Source organism: Lolium perenne, chromosome 1, assembly GCF_019359855.2.
Source record: "Lolium perenne isolate Kyuss_39 chromosome 1, Kyuss_2.0, whole genome shotgun sequence".
In the NCBI taxonomy this organism is placed as follows: Eukaryota; Viridiplantae; Streptophyta; class Magnoliopsida; order Poales; family Poaceae; genus Lolium; species Lolium perenne.
In genome coordinates this window covers 262045197-262064924 of record NC_067244.2, presented here as the reverse complement: position 1 = coordinate 262064924, position 19728 = coordinate 262045197, and the positions used below count along the sequence as shown (strand labels likewise).

Below are 19728 nucleotides of genomic sequence, written 5' to 3'. Positions count from 1 at the left end.
CCCTGTGTTGCTATTGGTACGAGTCGGCGTAGTTTTCTTTTTGAGCCAAACAACGCGGCGGGTTACGGCGCGACTAGATCTAGAGGCGGATAACTGAGGTGGTGGCTAGGACCGCGGTGGCGCAGCACGGGTGCGCCTAAATTTTTTGGCCTATTTTATTAGTTTAGGTCATCCGTTGGGGTCGAGGTTTTTTTTTTTTTTTTGCTCTATCTCTATGTGCCAAGTATTCTGAGAAAATCGTCTATTCTATGTTTAAACTGAAATTGTAGCACTTATTATAAATCGAAGGGAGTAGCAAACAATTAGTCTGAAAAATTGTACGGTGCAAGGGGACAGCTCGACGTACGCCACATGGTAGGAGAATATATAAAGTGAATATACTATACGTGTACTAGTAGATGCAGCCATTGCAATTTTACTACTCCTTGCAAGTATTTTTCGAGTACGGCGACAAGCACACGCAGAGAGGCCAGCATCTCCATGTTCATCGGTCTCGTCATTAATAATGGCCGATTCAGATCGACCTCGCCATCGTTCATCACGAGTCGTACCAGTACCGTCGATGCTCTATAACACGGTGGTTAATTAATTAGTTAATTCGCACCACCGACGCAGCCGCAGTGCGAAGAATACTATACTTGCTCCGAGTTCTGGCGACCACCAGTATAGTACTAGTGGAGTGTATTTTTTTCTTTTATATTATGAAAAGAGAGCAACACTTGATCTATTTTTTAAAGATCAAACAAATAGAGCATTTATTCGAAGTGTAAAGAGAGAAGAAGCTTCTGCCACCGACGGAAAATCGTGTGGTGTCTGCTCGTTTCTGCTCAGCTGGATCTATCCTAGCCGGCTACCTACTGATTCACTCAGCTCTGCCTGATTCCCAACAAGAACATTCATTAAAAAATTGATGATCATAGGAATGCTCATAGGATTATCGGTAAATAGTTTAAAGTAGTGAAATATACAAGTAGGAATACACATCTCAACAATCCAGAATGCACAGGGATCTTTACAGTGTATGTATATATTGGGATATAAGTGGAGATTTCTAGCTTCCCAGCTCCAGTGATCCCATTGTTTTAATAAAACATATTGATGAGTTTTTTTTAAAATTAAAACAATGGTGTTTCCCACACGTGCAAATTCTCAATTTTGAATACTTCGTATTTGGAGATACGCAAAAAAGATAAAAGTGTGGATCTGAATATGCATATTTTCAAACCTCCGTTTTTATCTGATTGTTATTTTTATGCAGCTAACAATACAAACAATTTCGCATTGCGATTTTGCGTACTTGTAGGATACATCATTGATTATGTCCAGAATATTTTTCTGATTTTTTTGGAACATTTGAATATGTTTTTGATTTTTTTTAAACGAAGGAATCAGTGGAGGTCGGGACCCAAAGACACTTTCCGAACTATAAGAATGTTAATTCATACTCCGGTGGTCAACAGAATTACAAGATTCGCTCACCACTGGAAGAAAAAAATAATGTTCCTACCTGTTATACTAATATAAAATTTAATCTTTCGGGTATATGGTACATATTTACCTGGGCAGTTACTTGAGATGCAGATTGCAGAATACAACGCTACGTTATACATGTAGTACACACGAGGTAGTGGGTACACACCATGACGCCAATGATGTGATGTTGCTTGCGATGTTGCATCAGTCATCTCCTTAAATGGACATGATACTGAATTTTGTGGAAGCTGGTATGTACACATCCCGCAGGTGTGTCATCTGAATCTTCGGAGAGAGACCAAGTGGATCCATCCTAGTCAATCCTCTCAAGATTGTACTTGACCATGTTCTCCAGGGCGCTCCTGAACCCACTCCTAGGAAGGCACTCCAAATTCCGGAGCGCCAAATCACCCTTCTCCCTCGCGAGCTCCTGCGCCCGTCTGATCCCGCCGCTACTGTGGACAAGCTCCATGGCCGTCGCCAGCGAGCCCGTGTCGCAGAACTCAGAGTCGATAATCTCCCTCAGCGCCGGATTCTCCTGCAGGGCGAAGATGACCGGGGCTGTCAGGTTCCCCTTTGCCAGGTCACTCCCTGCCGGCTTGCCAAGCTGCTCGGCCGACTGGGTGAAGTCGAGAATGTCGTCGACTACTTGGAATGAGAGCCCAAGGTTCCTGCCGTACTCGTACATCTGCTCGCAGATCGTGGTGCTGACACCGCTGAATATGGCGGCGGACCTCGTGCTCGACGCCAGCAGGGAGGCAGTTTTGTAGTAGCTCTTGAGCAGGTAGTCGTCGAGGGTGACGTCACAATCGAAGAGAGTTGATTGTTGTTTTATCTCACCACTGGCAAAGTCCTTGATCACCTGTGAGCAGAGCACATTGACTGTTTACACAAAAAAACATATATAGTTTTACAGACTAGGATGGAGTTTAAGTGGAGTCCTTCAGTACCTGGCTGATGAGCTTGATGACTTCAATGTTTTCTAAGTTTGCAAGAAACCAAGAAGATTGCGCAAACATAAAATCGCCAGCAAGCACGGCTATACGGGTTCCATATAGCTGATGAATGGTCTCTTTCCCTGCAAACAACCAGATCTAGTTTAGAATAAAATATAATAATTTCCTTGTTTCCTCATCGAACCATTTCATTAGGATGAATAAACAACAGAGAACGCTTTTGTATTGAACTATTGCTGATTCGTTTGTACATAGCAACATATGTACCTCTTCGCATCCCACTATCATCTATGACATCGTCATGTATTAAACTTGCAGTGTGAATCATCTCTATAATCTCTGCCAAACGTTGATGCTCTGTAGTTAGCTCCCTGGAATGCAAATATATAAAGGTCTGAGTGCATAATTAAAAAAACAGAAATAGTAAGGCTGCAACAAGAAGAGAAACTTACGGCAAACCAGCTAACTCTGCAGTTGCTCTGGACACCAGAAAAACCAATGCTGGTCTTAATCTCTTTCCACCAGCACCAAAAATTTGTTCTGCGGCAGAAACTAGAACTGGATTTTCTGCACCAATAAGCTATTGAGATCATGTCAGCTACTTAGTAGTTACTGTGGAAATAAGAACTCAGCAGGACTAGTGTAGAAAAATCTTATGTCCAAAACTAGTGTAGATATGTGCATTTATCTGTTTGATATGTGCTCTGAAGTTTGCTGTCTTGATTACGCAAACAGAGATGACCTATCCAGAAAAAGGCAGCTAGTCACCAGTGGTGCTGCTGAGCTCCAAGTCATCAAATATGGGGCCAATACACGATTAGGATGGTTTGAAAGGCGTGCACAAGTAGGAAGCTGTCATTGTCTTTAACCATATCTTTAGACTGTAGTCCTGTGTATTATGTGCAGTCCACTATTAAAGAACAGGTAAACCGGTGCAAACATGTGCATTGCAAATGACACTGGCTTATTTTCATTTAGCCCCAATTGCCTTGTAATTTAATTAACTAAGAATGATCCGTGAAATCATAGTAGCTACTGCAGGTTTTTGATCCAGCTCTGTTAGTGGTGGAGCCAGCTTCTAAGTAGAGCCTGGGCAAAGTACACATACTAGGCCGACAGACATTTGCCTGCAATCAACTCCATAAATCCTTGTACTGTGCTGTAACCGTATGGAAATTCCTGAAAAGAGCCCGGGCGGCCAGGGGCAGAGCTAGACCAAGACTGACCGGGGTTCACTAGAGTGTAATGGTGTTCTTTGAAACCTAAATTTTGGCTACCAGGGTTCACTTTACATGACATAGGGTGGCGCACAAGCTAAATTCTTGGCATAATTGCAAAATAAAAATTCTGTTCCCAGTTGCAGGTGCACCCTGATAAGCCTATGTAGCTCTGCCCTAGCAGGAGGCCAGCCGGGATGTGGCTCCGCCACTACATATACGGTCTGTCAACATCTCTGGTATATAGAGAGGAAGTAACGGTGATTTAAGACTGCGGCACTGTTAGGTTGAAACACAGCTCGAGATTACGCAAACAGAGACCAGAAAAAGGCAGCTAGTCACTAGCGGTGCTGCTGAACTCCAAGTCATCAAATATGGGGCCAATACACGATTAGGATGGTTTGGAAAGCGTGCACCAGTAGGAAGCTGTCATTGTCTTTAGCCATATCATTAGACTGTATTCCTGTGTATGATATGCAGTCCACTTTTAAAGAAGAGGTAAACCGGTGCCAACATGTGCATTCCAAATGGCACTGGCTTATTTTCTTTTAGCCCAAATTGTATATGTCCCTTGTAATTTAATTAACTTAGAATAGTCTGTGAAATCATAGTAGCTACTGCAGGTTTTTGATCCATCTCTGTACTTAGTGGCGGAATCAGCCTCTAAGTAGACTGGACTTTGCCCACACTGAACTCAGTAAATCCTTGTACTGTGCTGTAACCCTATGGAGATTCCTCGGCAGGTCCCAAGGGGGCAGGGGCAGAGCTACACAAAGACTAACCAGGGTTTACTAGAGTGTAATGGCGTTCTTTGACACTTGAAGTTAGGCTACCAGAGTTCACTTTACATGACATAGGGTGGTGCACAAGCTAAATTTTTTTTGGCATAATTGCTAACTAGAAAATTTTGTGCCCAGTTGCAGCTGCGCCCTGATAAGCCTATGTAGCTCTACCCCTGCAGGCGGCCACCCGGGGTTGCCGGGATGTTGCTGCGCCACTGCATGCACTGTGTCTGTCAACATCTTTGGTCTATAGAGAGGAAGTTAGGGCGATTTAAGACTGCAGCACTGTTAGGTTGAAACACAGCTCGAGATTGAAAATAAAAGAAGAGAATGCACCCTTCTCTTGCAGGTTCACACTATTTGGACTGAACTTGCAGCTGCTCTGTTTTCCTACGATTTTCTACATCTTATGAGGAATCGGAATCGTAACCCTGGACGGTGTTGTTAGCAAAAATAGCAGGATAATACAGCTATTGTGTCATATTGCGGAAGAAACTTCCTACGCAGTTTCATACCATGATCAATGTGAGCACCTATTAGACACTCAGTGGACAAAAGGAAACTGCTAGCTCAATCGTTTACAGCCTAAATGTGATGAGTGCATCTTTAAAATAAAAAAAAAAGCAATCTTGAGCGAACTTAATTAACAAAGGCCTCGATAAGACGCTCACCGCTTTCAGGTTGTTGTTGAGCTTCAGAAGATCGTCCGAGACGACCTCCAGCAGAGACGAGACGGACACGCGCTCAGGGAGCCTCGCCACGTCGATGGCAGCAAGACCTGCGCATACGAACTCTAGCTCAGCTTCACTCCAAAGTCCAACCAACGTTGGTACAGATAGGATGCAGTCTGCAGTGGTAAAGACAGCTGAAAGAAAGAAGAAGCACACAACAAACCTGTCTTGCTGGGCGCGGCCACGAAACAAACACAAGGCGTGCGGCGCCTGGGCGGCGGTGGCGGCACCGCCCGCGCGGCCGCCCGGCATGCCCAGCGGCACCGGCAGGAGGCCAGCTGGACCGGGTCCACGACGCCCCTGCTCATGTGCACCCTCGGGGAGCTCACAGACAGCATCTCCCACGAGCTAGCGGGCTCACCCAGCAATCCAAGAACCTTGACACGAAGCTACGCGCTCGGAGCTCCCAAGAATCACAGACGGCAGAACCTCCTTGTAGTGGAACGGCGGGCCGCGGGAAAAAATGGGTGATTGTGGGTCGCGATTGGTTGCGTGTGAGGGGGATTTTGCCCAATTCGGTGGCGGTACTTGTCCTGCTGCGTGGAGGAGGGAGGAGGGAGGAGAGACGGGGACGGTGAGGAATTGGATGGAAGGCTGCGCTGCTCCGGGGGCGGGTGGAGGGAGAGGGGCCGCGGAGGAGGAGGTTTAAAAACCGGAGCTTGCGGAGGAGGAGAAAGGGGGATCTGTGGATTCATGAGGGCCATAGAATGGAGCTGCTCGCCTCTCTGCTCAGCAACCAGCCAACCGGCCCGTGTGTGTTATCACCTGCGAGTTTGACTCTACTCTGCTTCCAGAAGGCTGCAGCCAGTGGAAAATGGCTTGTTGTGCTCTTTCGCTCTACTATTGATTTTACGATTTCGCAGGGTTAATGGATTTGCATAGCTTAAGAGAATCTCCTCTCTGTTGCGTTCTCCAAAGTTAAAAATCGTCGCATATAGCGTCCGGCGTTCATTTTTTACCCTAATAGGGGGGGCACGGATATCGGAGCCTGTGGGTTGCCAACCGCAGCCCTCGTAATGTTTATAATCAGAAATTTATAAGAATTTAATTATTGTTTCATTGCATACGTGATTTTAAAAAAAAAACTAGTCATACTGCTGCCTACATATGTACTACGTGTCTTCGTAGTCGTCCTCGTCCTCGTTGTCGTCGCCGTCACTCGACGCACGCGGCTAGAACATGTGCGGTGGCGGCGGCTACGCAAGCTGCAGTCGTGATTGCACAAGCTGCGTGGATGGGTGGTTAGCTTCGGTATTAGCAGAGGGGCGCATAGATTGTGTTTGCTATTCCATGGACTGCACTTTTGCGAGAAAAAACTGGTATTTCTTATAAAAAAAGATGTTTCTATATGTCGCACACGGGGGGCGTCGTATCTTATGCATCCCCTAGTTTGTTGTATCCCTGCATCCATCCATTCTCGACCATTCGATCTAAATCGTGCACGCCGTCTCAATTCTATGAAGTTTTGCACTTAACTGCCCGCATCCAGCCAACATATTTTGCAAAGTACCCCCTGAATCCCCACCAACCACCTGTTGTGTTATTATCCCTAAAAATCACAGCGGCGGCGGCGGCAAGCTCCGCAATCCCTAATACAGTAGAATCCATCGTGCTTGCTGTCGCCGGAAGCGAGATGCCAGTCGACGGCCTCGACGAGATCTGCGTGCTCCATACAGGCCGCTGGCTGTCTCCGCGCACGTCCTCCTCGCTGGTCCCTGACGCCAAGGCCGCTAGTGTCGGCCAGCCTCCTCGCTGCCGGCGTCCCCTATATGGCCTTGTGCTTGCGCCTCCTGACTACTTCTCACGACGTCGGGTGTTACAGGCTCGCGTGGGCAGCAATCCCTTTGTATTGTAGAGCAACGAGGCTAGCTCGGGAAATTGGTCTCTGAATTTTTTAGTTGTTTGTTTACAGTCTGTATCTAATACTTGTAGATTAGCCTCCTGAGAAGGTAATCGATTGCATTTACTCTTTGTTGGGTGTGTGTAGCTTGGGAGTTCACAATCTGAATGTACTGACTGTAGTTGTTGTAAATGGAAATTCCAGAAAGAAACAATTGCTTATGCTTTGTTGTAGTTGCAATCTGAGGTCTTCTGCCGTGATCTTACTATGACAGTCAGGCCATAGTATACGACTAAACAATGACTGATCTATGTTCCTTATGTCAAGCATATACAACAGATTTGGCTCATGATTATCAAATAGGAAACTGAATGGACAATGTATGAACATATGATACAACAAACGGTTCTACCAAGAAAATGGTGAAATAAAAGAATAATAAGAGGAAAAGAGATGAACATGGAAGAAAAGAAAATGAAGAAGAAAGAAGCTAAAGCCAAGGTCACAAAATTTTATTTGGTATGGTCTTTGTTATGGATCAGAACTTATTTTGTCCCACTATTTGTCTTAGTGGTTGGCATATGCAAGAACTTTTATTTTGTCCAATAGCGTGTTTCAGGAAGCTTTAGTGAATTGACATGAATGATGATGGAAATTCTCTTATTATTGGATCGTAGTCTTTTTAGGAAGTACCACTCAGTGACTTTTGGTATTTGGTTGTAGATTATTTTTCAGTTCTTACCTGAGTATAGACACTACAAAATGCTCTGAACACTTTATCTATATACTTGTTTCAGTACTGTGAGCTATTCCAAAATGCTCTCCAAAATGTTTCTTTCTCATAGGGCAATAAGAAATTGTTTCTTTCTCAAATTTCCATTCCAAACAACTTACATTCACTTCTTTCTGAAAAAACAGTATTCACCAACGATGTACATCAGTACATTCACAGTCTAACTCTGTACGCACATGCAACAAAGAGCAATTGCAATCGTTTGATCACTCAGAACCAATCTGCAATTACAAGATGCAGTAAACATGAAAAACGGAACTTCAGTCAGGCCAATCTCCCAAGCTATCCTTGTTGCACAGAAGGAAAATTCAGTCCGTAGCAGGCCAATCTCCCAAACCCTTCTGTGCTCGCAGTCCACGCCAGACTGTACAAGGCCGGCGTCGTGCAGCACCCACAAGTCGGCGACGGTGCAGAGGCTGCGTACGCCGCCGGCCTCGGCGCCAGAGACCGGCGAGGAGAACATGCGCGGAGGGACCTGTATATATCACGGCAGATCTCTTCGGGACCATCCAAATAAGCTTGTAAGTGGGCGCAGATGCCGGCCGGTCCAATGGCATCTTGATCCAGCGAGCACGGACGAATTTTCACGGGGGGCGCGGCTCACAGACTTGGTACCGCCGTGCCCAGCTCGTCACCGCCGCCGTCTCCATCGGCATCGGGAGAACCAGCCCGTGTGATAAGACAAGGTGCTGGGGCATGTGATATTTTGATGTTTAGGGGCTGATTTGCAAAAAACACAAGCTGCACGCGGGCGCTCTAGTGCAAATTTGCATAGGAATGAGCATCCACACACGATTTAGATCGAATGGTCGAGAATGGATGGATGCAGGGATACAGCAAACTAGGGGATGCATAAGATACGACGCCTGTCGCACACCATTAAGTTTATAATTCTAGACAGAGCCAGTTTTTTTATGCTCCCCGTCTTCTCAACTATGTATATACGCGCTCCCCCTTCTCATCTATGTATATAGAGATTTTTTACTTCCTCATAACCCACCTTATCGTTAAAACTAGTGTACATCTTTTAATGTATCGTCCTAGATGCTTTTACTGTCTTCAGGTATAATTAAAAGAATTAACAATGCAAAAAAGAACTTATGCATATTACAGCATATATTTTCTGATATCCTAGTGTTTAGGAATAAATTTTATAGTACTTTAAAACTATAGTTCATTCACAGAAATTGTATTTTAGGTAGTTTGGGATGTTTAAGAAACTCTCATGTTACAACAAACTTCACCACAAGTCTAAGCACACAAATGTGTTATGTATCCTTTTCCATAGTATCCTTTAATATATAGACCATTCAGTAGACTGTTTTATAGTTGTTGACACACGATTTTTCCTTAAAAAAGTGAAAATTTAAGATGGCCTCAAATGAAAAAATGATAGATACTAAAGTTGTGCGTCTCGCCGAGACAAGCAATTTTGCTTTTTGAATCATCGCAATCCGAGCTAGTATGCAACTTCTGGAGCCAAAATACAGCTGAAACCTGAATTACCGAGTCTGGGGCGCTCGACCATAGAGACCTCTAAGGTCAGACGCGAACCAAGGCTAGGGCTGAGACAGAAAGTCAGAATTGATCTTTTTTCTTGCGACCTCAATTGAACGATCAAGATGAGCTCAGATGGAAAAGTTGTCAACATGAAAGTTCTTCTTTTTTTCGAGACGAACAACTTTGCTGTTTACGAGATTTTGATCCGAGATCGTTTGCTGCCTCAAATATGGTGCAGAAGGTGCAGGAAGGTTTCTGACCGAACAGTTACGGAAATCTCAGGTTTACTTGTTCGAGTTGGACTCTAATTAGGGTTTGTGACGTGAATCCAACCATCTATCTTGCACGGAAAGTCCAGCCGCTCTTTATATACATAAAGGGTGACGGTCGATTGAACAACAACACACAATCGCAAAACCAATCTACAAACCTTTACTTTTTCTCTCTCGTTCTTGTTTTCTGCTCTTCGTTCGTCGGCGTTCTTCGTGTTGGAGAGCTTCGACCTGCGAGGTCCTAGGGGCGGGCGAACCGATCTAGGGCAGCCCATCACCGCCTTGCGCCCAGACGGGGTCTCTCCCGGATGTGTGGGGTTTCGGGTTCTCAAAAGAGCCCGCCGGATTGTCCTGCGTATCGCGCTTCCGGCGAGCCTCCTCCGGCGACGTGTCCTGCGTATCGCGCTCGACGCCGGAGGTACACGGTGACGTGTTCGTGTGCGAACACACTTTTTGGCGACTCCGCTGGGGAAGATCATCATGTCAGACGGCAAGCTACCCCAGCCTGCTGAGATTAGCGCCGAAAACATCATCAAGCCTAGCTTCGATGATCTTTCGGCAGAACAACTCGAAGCCTATGAGGCGCTCAAAAGGAGGCGTCAAGAGCAACTTGAGGCGCTGGAAAAGAAGCGCAAGGAGGAGTTCGAGGCTTTGAAGAAGAGGCAAGAGGAGGAAGACAGGGAGACGTTCCTTGCAAGCTTCAAGAAGGACCGCCAAGGCGGTGCCACTTCGCTTGGGGAGGTCAAGCTTCCACCACTGCTCGGCGATCCAGCCGAGCCCTCTGTAAGTACTAGCTTGTTTTCTGCTGATCAATTGGCTGCAATTAATCATTATGCTACTGAGTCTAGTCGTCAAGCCTATGATGCTATGGTAGAATACTTGAAAGCCAGTAAGAACACGCCTCAAGATGCTTCTGTTAATGTTGGTACAGGCGCTGCTGTAGGAAACCCTAATCCAACATTACCTACTTCATCGGCAGTTCTTCGTGAGATGCCGATGAATCCTTACTTTAGCCAAGATAATCAGATCATGACTGCGCCAACATGCCCTAGTCCTATTAGGAGTGTGCCTTATTCGGTGAAACCACCGAATCAAGTCCCACGCCCGGTAGCCACGAACATGGCGCCGAATTTTAATTCGGTACCAGTAGCGCGAGTAAATCCCATGGCTAGTAATGCTGTTGTTCCTGTGCAATCACCACAAGTAAATTCGTCCGCCATAGACGAAAATATGGCTACACTTAGGTCAGAATTGCAAAAGATGTTCTATGATAACTTCGGAATTGAGCCGAAGCCTGTAAGTCGGATGTATCAAAAACCTTATCCGGAATATTTCGATGCTTTACCGTACCCCCAAGGCTACAAGGTGCCTGATTTTGCTAAATTTAATGGGGTAGACAATAAGACAACTTGGGAACATGTTAGTCAATATTTAGCACAATTAGGAGAAGCTGGCAATTCTGATCCTTTAAAAGTGCATTTATTTCCCTTGTCTTTAACCGGTACCGCTTTTTCATGGTTTTCTGCTTTACCTTATGGTTCTATCAATACTTGGTATCATCTAGAAAAGAAATTTCATGAACATTTTTATAGTGGTGATAATGAGCTTAAATTGTCGCATCTTACATCGGTTAGACAAAAAGCAAGAAACCAAGAAGATTGCGCAAACATAAAATCACCAGCAAGCACGGCTATACGGGTTCCATATAGCTGATGAATGGTCTCTTTCCCTGCAAACAACCAGATCTAGTTTAGAATAAAAAAAAAAAAAAATCCTTGTTTCCTCATTGAACCATTTCATTAGGATGAATAAACAACAGAGAACGCTTTTCTATTGAACGATTGCTGATTCGTTTGTATATAGCAACATATGTACCTCTTCGCATCCCACTATCATCTATGACATCATCATGTATTAAACTTGCAGTGTGAATCATCTCTATAATCTCTGCCAAACGTTGATGCTCTGTAGTTAGCTCCCTGGAATGCAAATATATAAAGGTCTGAGTGCATAATTAAAAGAACAGAAATTTTAAGGCTGCAACAAGAAGAGGAACTTACGGCAAACCAGCTAACTCTGCAGTTGCTCTGGACACCAGAAAAACCAATGCTGGTCTTAATCTCTTTCCACCAGCACCAAAAATTTGTTCTGCGGCAGAAACTAGAACTGGATTTTCTGCACCAATAAGCTATTGAGATCATGTCAGCTACTTAGTAGTTACTGTGGAAATAAGAACTCAGCAGGAACTAGTGTGGAAAAATCTTATGTCAAATACTAGTGTAGATATGTGCATTTATCTGTTCGATATGTGCTCTGAAGTTTGCTGTCTTGATTACGCAAACAGAGATGACCTATCCAGAAAAAGGCAGCTAGTCACCAGTGGTGCTGCTGAGCTCCAAGTCATCAAATATGGGGCCAATACATGATTAGGACGGTTTGAAAGGCGTGCACAAGTAGGAAGCTGTCATTGTCTTTAACCATATCTTTAGACTGTAGTCCTGTGTATTATGTGCAGTCCACTATTAAAGAACAGGTAAACCGGTGCAAACATGTGCATTGCAAATGACACTGGCTTATTTTCTTTTAGCCCCAATTGCCTTGTAATTTAATTAACTTAGAATAATCCGTGAAATCATAGTAGGTACTGCAGGTTTTTGATCCAGCTCTGTTAGTGGCGGAGCCAGCCTCTAAGTAGAGCCTGGGCAAAGTACGCATACTAGGCCGACAGACATTTGCCTGCAATCAACTCCATAAATCCTTGTACTGTGCTGTAACCGTATGGAAATTCCTCAAAAGAGCCCGGGCGGCCAGGGGCTGAGCTAGACCAAGAGTGACCGGGGTTCACTAGAGTGTAATGGTGTTCTTTGAAACCTAAATTTCAGCTACCAGGGTTCACTTTACATGACATAGGGTGGCGCACAAGCTAAATTCTTGGCATAATTGCTAACTAAAAATTCCGTTCCCAGTTGCGGGTGCACCCTGATAAGCCTATGTAGCTCTGCCCTAGCAGGAGGCCAGCCGGGATGTGGCTCCGCCACTACATATACGGTCTGTCAACATCTCTGGTATATAGAGAGGAAGTAACGGTGATTTAAGTCTGCGGCACTGTTAGGTTGAAACACAGCTCGAGATTACGCAAACAGAGACCAGAAAAAGGCAGCTAGTCACTAGCGGTGCTGCTGAACTCCACGTCATCAAATATGGGGCCAATACACGATTAGGATGGTTTGGAAAGCGTGCACCAGTAGGAAGCTGTCATTGTCTTTAGCCATATCATTAGACTGTATTCCTGTGTATGATATGCAGTCCACTTTTAAAGAACAGGTAAACCAGTGCCAACATGTGTATTGCAAATGACACTGGCTTATTTTCTTTTAGCCCCAATTCCCTTGTAATTTAATTAACTTAGAATAGTCTGTGAAATCATAGTAGCTACTGCAGGTTTTTGATCCATCTCTGTACTTAGTGGCGGAATCAGCCTCTAAGTAGACTGGAATTTGCCCGCAATCAACTCAGTAAATCTTTGTAGTGTGCTGTAACCCTGTGGAGATTCCTCATCAGAGCCCGGGCGGCCAGGGGCAGAGGTAGACAAAGACTAACCAGGGTTCACTAGAGTGTAATGGCGTTCTTTGACACTTGAATTTAGGCTACCAGGGTTCACTTTACATGACATAGGGTGGCGCACAAGCTAATTTTTTTGGCATAATTGCTAACTAGAAAATTCAGTGCCCCGTTGCAGATGCACCCTGATGAGCCTATGTAGTTCTGCCCCTGCAGGCGGCCACCTAGGATTGCCGGGATGTGGCTGCGCCACTGCATGCACTGTCTGTTAACATCTCTGATCTATCGAGAGGAAGTTACAGCGATTTAAGACTGCGGCACTGTCAAGTTGAACCACAGCTCGAGATTGAAGTAAAATAAGACAGTGCACACTTCTTTCGCAGGTTCACACTATTTGGACTGTACTTGCAGTTGGTCCGTTTTCCTATGATTTTCTGCATCGTATGGGAAATCGAAACCGTAACCCTGGATGGTGTCATTAGCAAAAATAGCAGGCCAATACAGCTGTTGCATCATACTTAGAAAGAATTTCCTACGCAACTTCATACCATGATCAATGTGAGCACCTAGTAGCCAATCAATGAGCGCATCTTTCGCAAAGCAATCTTGAGCAAACTTAATTAACAAAGACCTCGATAAGACGCTCACCGCTTTCAGGTTGTTGTTGAGCTTGAGCAGGTCGTCCGAGACGACCTCCAGCAGAGACGAGACGGACACGCGCTCAGGGAGCCTCGCCACGTCGATGGCAGCAATACCTGCGCAGACAGACGAACTCTAGCTCAGCTTCACTCCAAAGTCCAACAACCGTTGCTAAAGATAGGGTGCAGTCTGCAGTGGTAAAGACAGCTGAAAGAAACAAGAAGCACGCAAACCTGTCTGGCTGGGCGCGGCCACGAAACAAACACAAGGCGTGCGGCGCCTGGGCGGCGGCGGCGGCACCGCCCGCGCGGCCGCCCGGCATGCCCAGCGGCACCGGCAGGAGGCCAGCTGGACCGGGTCCGCGACGCCCCTGCTCATGTGCACCCTCGGGGAGCTCACAGACAGCATCTCCCACGAGCTAGCGGGCTCACCCAGCAATCCAAGAACCTTGACACGAAGCTACGCGCTCGGAGCTCCCAAGAACCACAGACGGCAGAACCTCCTTGTAGTGGAACGGCGGGCCGCGGGAAAAAATGGGTGATTGTGGCTCGCGATTGGTTGCGTGTGAGGGGGATTTTGCCCAATTCGGTGGCGGTACTTGTCCTGCTGCGTGGAGGAGGGAGGGGGGAGGGAGAGACGGTGAGGAGTTGGAACTGGATGGAAGGCTGCGCTGCTCCGGGGGCGGGTGGAGGGAGAGGGGCCGCGGAGGAGGTTTAAAAACCGGAGCTTGCGGAGGAGGAGAAAGGGGGATCTGTGGATTCATGAGGGCCATAGAATGCAGCAGCTCCTCTCTCTGCTCAGCAACCTGCCAACCGGCCCGTGTGTGTGTGAGTGTGAGTGAGCTTTATCAACTGCAAGTTTTGACTCTACTGCTTCCAGAACTCCACACGGCTGCAGCCAGTGGAAAATGCCTAGTTGTGCTCTTTCGCTCTACTATTGATTTTACGATTTTGCAGGGTTAATGGACTTGCATAGCTTAAGAGAATCTCCGGTCCAGTCCCCCGAACGTCGATAAAAAAACTGCTCTGCCACGTTCTCCAAAGCTAAAAAACATCGTATATGGCGTCCGGCGTTCGTTTTTTACCCTATAGGGGGGGCACGGAAATCGGAGCATATGGGCTGCCAACCGTAGCCCTCGTACTGTTTATAATCGGATATTTATAGAGAATTTAATTATTGTTTTATTGCATACATGATTTTAAAAAAAAAACTAATTATAGTATTGGCTACCCATGTACTACATGTCTTCGTGGTCATCCTCGTCCTCGTTGTCGTCGCTCGACGCACACGGCTGGAACCTGTCCAGCGGCGGCGGCTACACAAGCTACAGTTGTGATTGCGCAAGCTGCGTGGATGGGTGGTTAGCTTCGGTGTTAACAGAGGGGCGTATAGATTGTGTTTGTCATTCCATGGACTGCACTTTTGCAAGAAACTGAAATTTCTTATAAAAAAGATTTTTCTATATGTCACACACCATCCTCCCGACTTCTCATCTATCTATATGTGCTCTCCCCCTTCTCATCTATGTATATAGATATTATTTACTTCCTCATAACCCACCTTATCTTTGAAACTAATGTACATCTTTTAATGTATCGTCCTAGATGCTTTTCATGTCTTCGGGTATAATTAAAAGAATTAACAATGCAAAAAAGAACTTATGCATATTACAGCATATATTTTCTGATATCCTAGTGTTTAGGATTAAATTTTATAGTACTTTAAAACTATAGTTCATTCACACAAATTGTATTTTAGGTAGTTTGGGATGTTTAAGAAACTCTCATGTTACAACAAACTTCACCACAAGTCTAAGCACACAAATGTGTTACGTATCCTTTTCCATAGTATCCTTTAATATATAGACCATTCAGTAGACTGTTTTATAGTGTACGAATCCGACCGGTAGACAACTTGGTAGATGCTTCTAGAGTACAAGACTATCAAAATATGCAAACTAATGTGTACAATTCAATCAAAATCAACCCCTCTGTTTTTTGTGCTTGCTGCCAAAGGGGCAAATGTAGTTTCATGGAAACAAAATGTGGCACGCTCTGTGCAAAAGTAACAAAACTCGGTGCTTTAAAAAGTGACATTTTGAGCAGAATTACTTTTTAACAAACCAAAACACCTTCACATGTGCACGTAAGCCCTGAACATGTAATGTATGCGTGAAACTTTTAGCAACAGGAATGCCATCTTTTGTCACAAGGTACATATGCTCACATGAGCAGTTTTAAATTAACAGTTATACCAACCACCCTCCATTCACATGGTTGTCATAGCCTATTTATTCAGATTAAAGGTGAATGGTCTGCCAATGATTTCTCGTTGGCACCAAGGTCTAAAAACTTTGGAAACAGAAATAATATTCCAGGCCTCATCGAAATTTCAAACATGATATCGAGATTATTTCTTCGTCCGAATTTTAGATTTGTTTGAGTTCAACTCGAACCTAGTACAAAACATTGAGCTCGGAAAGTAATCTGCTTCACCAAACCTTCATCCAAGAGTTAAACTCGGAATTTAAACCCCAGGCTTCGGAATCTCTCACGTGGTGATTAGGACTAGGCATCGTTCAGCTCACGGTGCTACTCACCGGCTGAAGGTTTGCGTGTTGTCACGAATGAGGGTTCGGCTCGGAAGCATATGCCATCGAATTGTTGCATGCTTTGGAGGTTCAGCCGCGAACGGATTCAGTGGTTACCGAACTACTTAGGGTCTCCCATGTTGATTTTGGCCCGGAGATCGAGTTTAGCATGCCTATTGACAGTCACCCGGGCGGCAGTGGACAGAGCGCCGGCCAAACACTAGCTGCAGTCAAGGCCTCCATGCAGCTACGCAACACTGTACTCTCTTGTATCTGCCTCACTGGTGGAAAAACAGGCTTCGGGTGAGCCCCATAAGTCGCGAAGCTTCAGGAACCGCGACTAATGGTACCTTTAGTCGCGGTTCGGGAGGCGAACCGCGACCAAAGGCCTGGGCCCAGGGCGCTCGGTGGCCAGCCGGTGCACGTGGGGGTCTTTAGTCGCGGTTGGCCAGGCCAACCGCGACTAAAGGTGCCCGAAGGCCTTTAGTCGCGGTTGGCCAGGCCAACCGGGACTAAAGCCCCTCCCCTATATATACCCACGCAGCAGCCAACACTTAGCCATTTGGTGCTATTCTCTTCACAAGCTTCACAAGTGGGTGTTAGGTTTGCTTTTGGTTCCTCTTATGCACATAAGGTGTTTGATGAAATGCCCCAAGAGCATGAAACAAACATGATATGAAGTGTTGGAGCCACACTTGAGCTTTCTCATTTATTTTTTCCTCCTCGATCGCGGTTAGCAACTTGAACCTTTGATGTGTCGTTGATAAAATGTGCATGTGTGTGTAGTTCATTGTTTAATTTATATTGTTTGTAGCTAGTTAGTTTAACAAATGCATGATGGTTAATTATATATTTTATATTATAATAATGCAGATGAATCGACAATGGATGTACGGTAACCGACTCTCCGGCGAGTTCAGTGCGGGTTTGAAAGATTTCCTCGTAGTGGCTAATGCGAACAAGCAGGGGGGTTTTGTTATCTGTCCATGTGTTAAATGTAAGAATCGTAATGGTTACTCTTCCTCAAGAGATGTTCACATGCACCTGCTTCGGCACGGTTTCATGCCAAGCTATAATTGTTGGACCAAGCATGGAGAAAGAGGGGTTATAATGGAAGAAGATGAAGAAGGGGATGATTTCATCGATGAAAGCTATCTTGCTCATTTCGGTGATACTTTCATGGAGGATGCTTTGAAGGTGAAGGGGAAGGTGAAGAAGAGGCACGTGATGATCCCGTTGATGATCTTGGTCGGACCATTGCTGATGCACGGAGACGCTGCGAAACTGAAAAAGAGAGGGAGAATTTGGATCGCATGTTAGAGGATCACGGAAGGCGCTGTACCCGGATGCGACGATGGTCTGAAAAAGCTGGGCTGCACTTGGATTTGCTGTGATGGAAGGCCAATGCAGGTGTTGATGACTCGGCATTTTAAAACTTGCTGAAAATGTTGAAGAATATGTTTCCAAAGAATAACGAGTTGCCCGCCACTACGTACGAAGCAAAGAAGGTTGTCTGCCCTCTAGGTTTAGAGGTTACGAAGATACATGCATGCATCAACGATCGCATCCTCTACCGCGGTGAATACGAGAATTTGAATGAATGCCCGGTATGCACCGCATTGCGTTATAAGATCGAGGCGATGACCCTGGTGACGACGATGTTGAGGGCCGAAACCCGGAAGAGGGTTCCCGCCAAGGTGATGTGGTATGCTCCTATAATACCACGGTTGAAACGTCTCTGTTCAGGAACAAAGAGCATGCCAAGTTGTTGCGATGGCACAAAGAGGACCGTAAGTCGGACGGGGAGTTGAGACACCCCGCAGATGGAACGCAATGGAGAAAGATCGACAGAGAGTTCAAAGATTTTGCACGGACGCAAGGAACATAAGATTTGGTCTAAGTACGGATGGCATGAATCCTTTTGGCGAGCGAGCTCCAGCCATAGTACCTGGCCCGTGACTCTATGCATCTACAACCTTCCTCCTTGGTTGTGCATGAAGCGGACGTTCATTATGATGCCGTGCTCATCCAAGGTCCGAAGCAACCCGGCAACGACATCGATGTGTACCTAAGGCCATTAGTTGATGAACTTTTACAACTGTGGGGCAGACCTGGTGTCCGTGTGTGGGATGAGCACAAAGAAGAGGAATTTGACCTACGAGCGTTGCTTTTCGTAACCATCAACGATTGGCTTTGCTCTTAGTAACCTTTCGGGACTGTCAAATAAGGGATACAATGCATGCACGCACCTGCTTACATGAGACTGAAAGTGTACATTTGCCAAATTGTAAGAAGAACGTGTACCTTGGGCATCGTCGATTTCTTCCGAAAGGTCATCCGATGAAGAAAGAAAGGCAAGCATTACAACGGCAAGGCGGATCACCGGCGAAGCCTGGAACACACCGGTGCTGAGGTATTTGATATGGTCAAGGATTTGAAAGTCATCTTTGGAAAGGGTCTGGCGGACAATCGGTTCCGAAGGGAGGTGACGGGCACGTAGCCATGTGGAAGAAGAAATCTATATTCGGGGAGCTAGAATATTGGAAAGTCCTAGAAGTCCGCTCTGCAATCGACGTGATGCACGTTACGAAGAATATTTGCGTGAACATCCTAAGCTTCTTGGGCGTGTATGGGAAGTCAAATGATACAAAGGAAGCACGGCGGGACCGACAAAGTTTGAAAGACCACGATGACCGGCATCCAGGAACGGTTTCAAGGTCGTGCCGACTACGCTACGACCAAAGAAGAGAAGGTCATCTTTTTTGAATGCCTGAGCGATATGAAGGTCCCGTCAGGATTCTCGTCCAATATAAAGGGAATAATCAACATGGCGGAGAAAAAGTTCCAAAACACGAAGTCTCACGACCGCCACGTGATTATGACGCAATTGCTTCCGATTGCTTTGAGGGGCTCTGTAGGAAAATGTTCGAGTAGCCATTGTGAAGCTATGTGCATTCCTCAATGCAATCTCTCGAAGGTAATCAATCCGAGAAGTTCTACCACGGTTACTGAACGATGTGATCCAATGTCTTGTCGATTTCGAGTTGGTGTTCCCGCCATCCTTCTTCAATATTATGACGCACCTCCTGGTTCACCTAGTCGATGAGATTTCCATTCTCGGTCCTGTATTTCTACACAATATGTTCCCCTTCGAGAGGTTCATGGGAATATTAAAGAAATATGTTCGTAACCGTGCTAGGCCAGAAGGAAGCATCGCCAAGGGCTATGGAAATGAGGAGGTAATTGAGTTTTGTGTTGACTTTGTTCCTGACCTTAAGCCGATTGGTCTTCCTCAATCGCGGCACGAGGGGAGACTAAGTGGAAAAGGCACGATCGGAAGGAAATCAATGATATGTATGGACGGCCATTCTCTG

At 45.7% G+C, this 19728-nt stretch overlaps 1 protein-coding gene across 2 annotated transcripts; it reads right to left on the bottom strand.

The window, feature by feature from the left end:
- Positions 1-1421: 1421 nt before the first annotated feature.
- On the bottom strand, positions 1422-14481 carry LOC127327782 (solanesyl-diphosphate synthase 2, chloroplastic). Of its 2 annotated transcripts, none has more exons than XM_051354571.2 (6): positions 13998-14481; positions 5100-5206; positions 2882-3009; positions 2697-2800; positions 2424-2551; positions 1422-2335 (listed from the first exon to the last, which is right to left on the bottom strand). In XM_051354571.2, the coding sequence occupies exons 1-6, from the start codon at positions 14170-14172 to the stop codon at positions 1787-1789; spliced, it is 1191 nt and encodes a 396-aa protein (XP_051210531.1). In that variant the 5' UTR covers positions 14173-14481; the 3' UTR covers positions 1422-1786. The 2 variants fall into 2 exon arrangements, with proteins under 2 accessions (XP_051210531.1, XP_051210529.1); XM_051354569.2 differs by lacking the exon at positions 13998-14481 and adding an exon at positions 5323-5772.
- Between the last annotated feature and the right edge of the window lie 5247 nt (positions 14482-19728).

Bases quoted from the DNA above. Each gene is read 5' to 3' on its own strand.
- LOC127327782 (XM_051354571.2), bottom strand. From the start codon at position 14,172: ATGCTGTCTGTGAGCTCCCCGAGGGTGCACATGAGCAGGGGCGTCGCG. The intron at 3,010-5,099 runs GTGAGCGTCTTA...TGATCTCAATAG, and splicing joins TCAACAACAACCTGAAAGCG to CTTATTGGTGCAGAAAATCC. The intron at 2,336-2,423 runs GTACTGAAGGAC...CTCTGCTCACAG, and splicing joins TCATCAAGCTCATCAGCCAG to GTGATCAAGGACTTTGCCAG.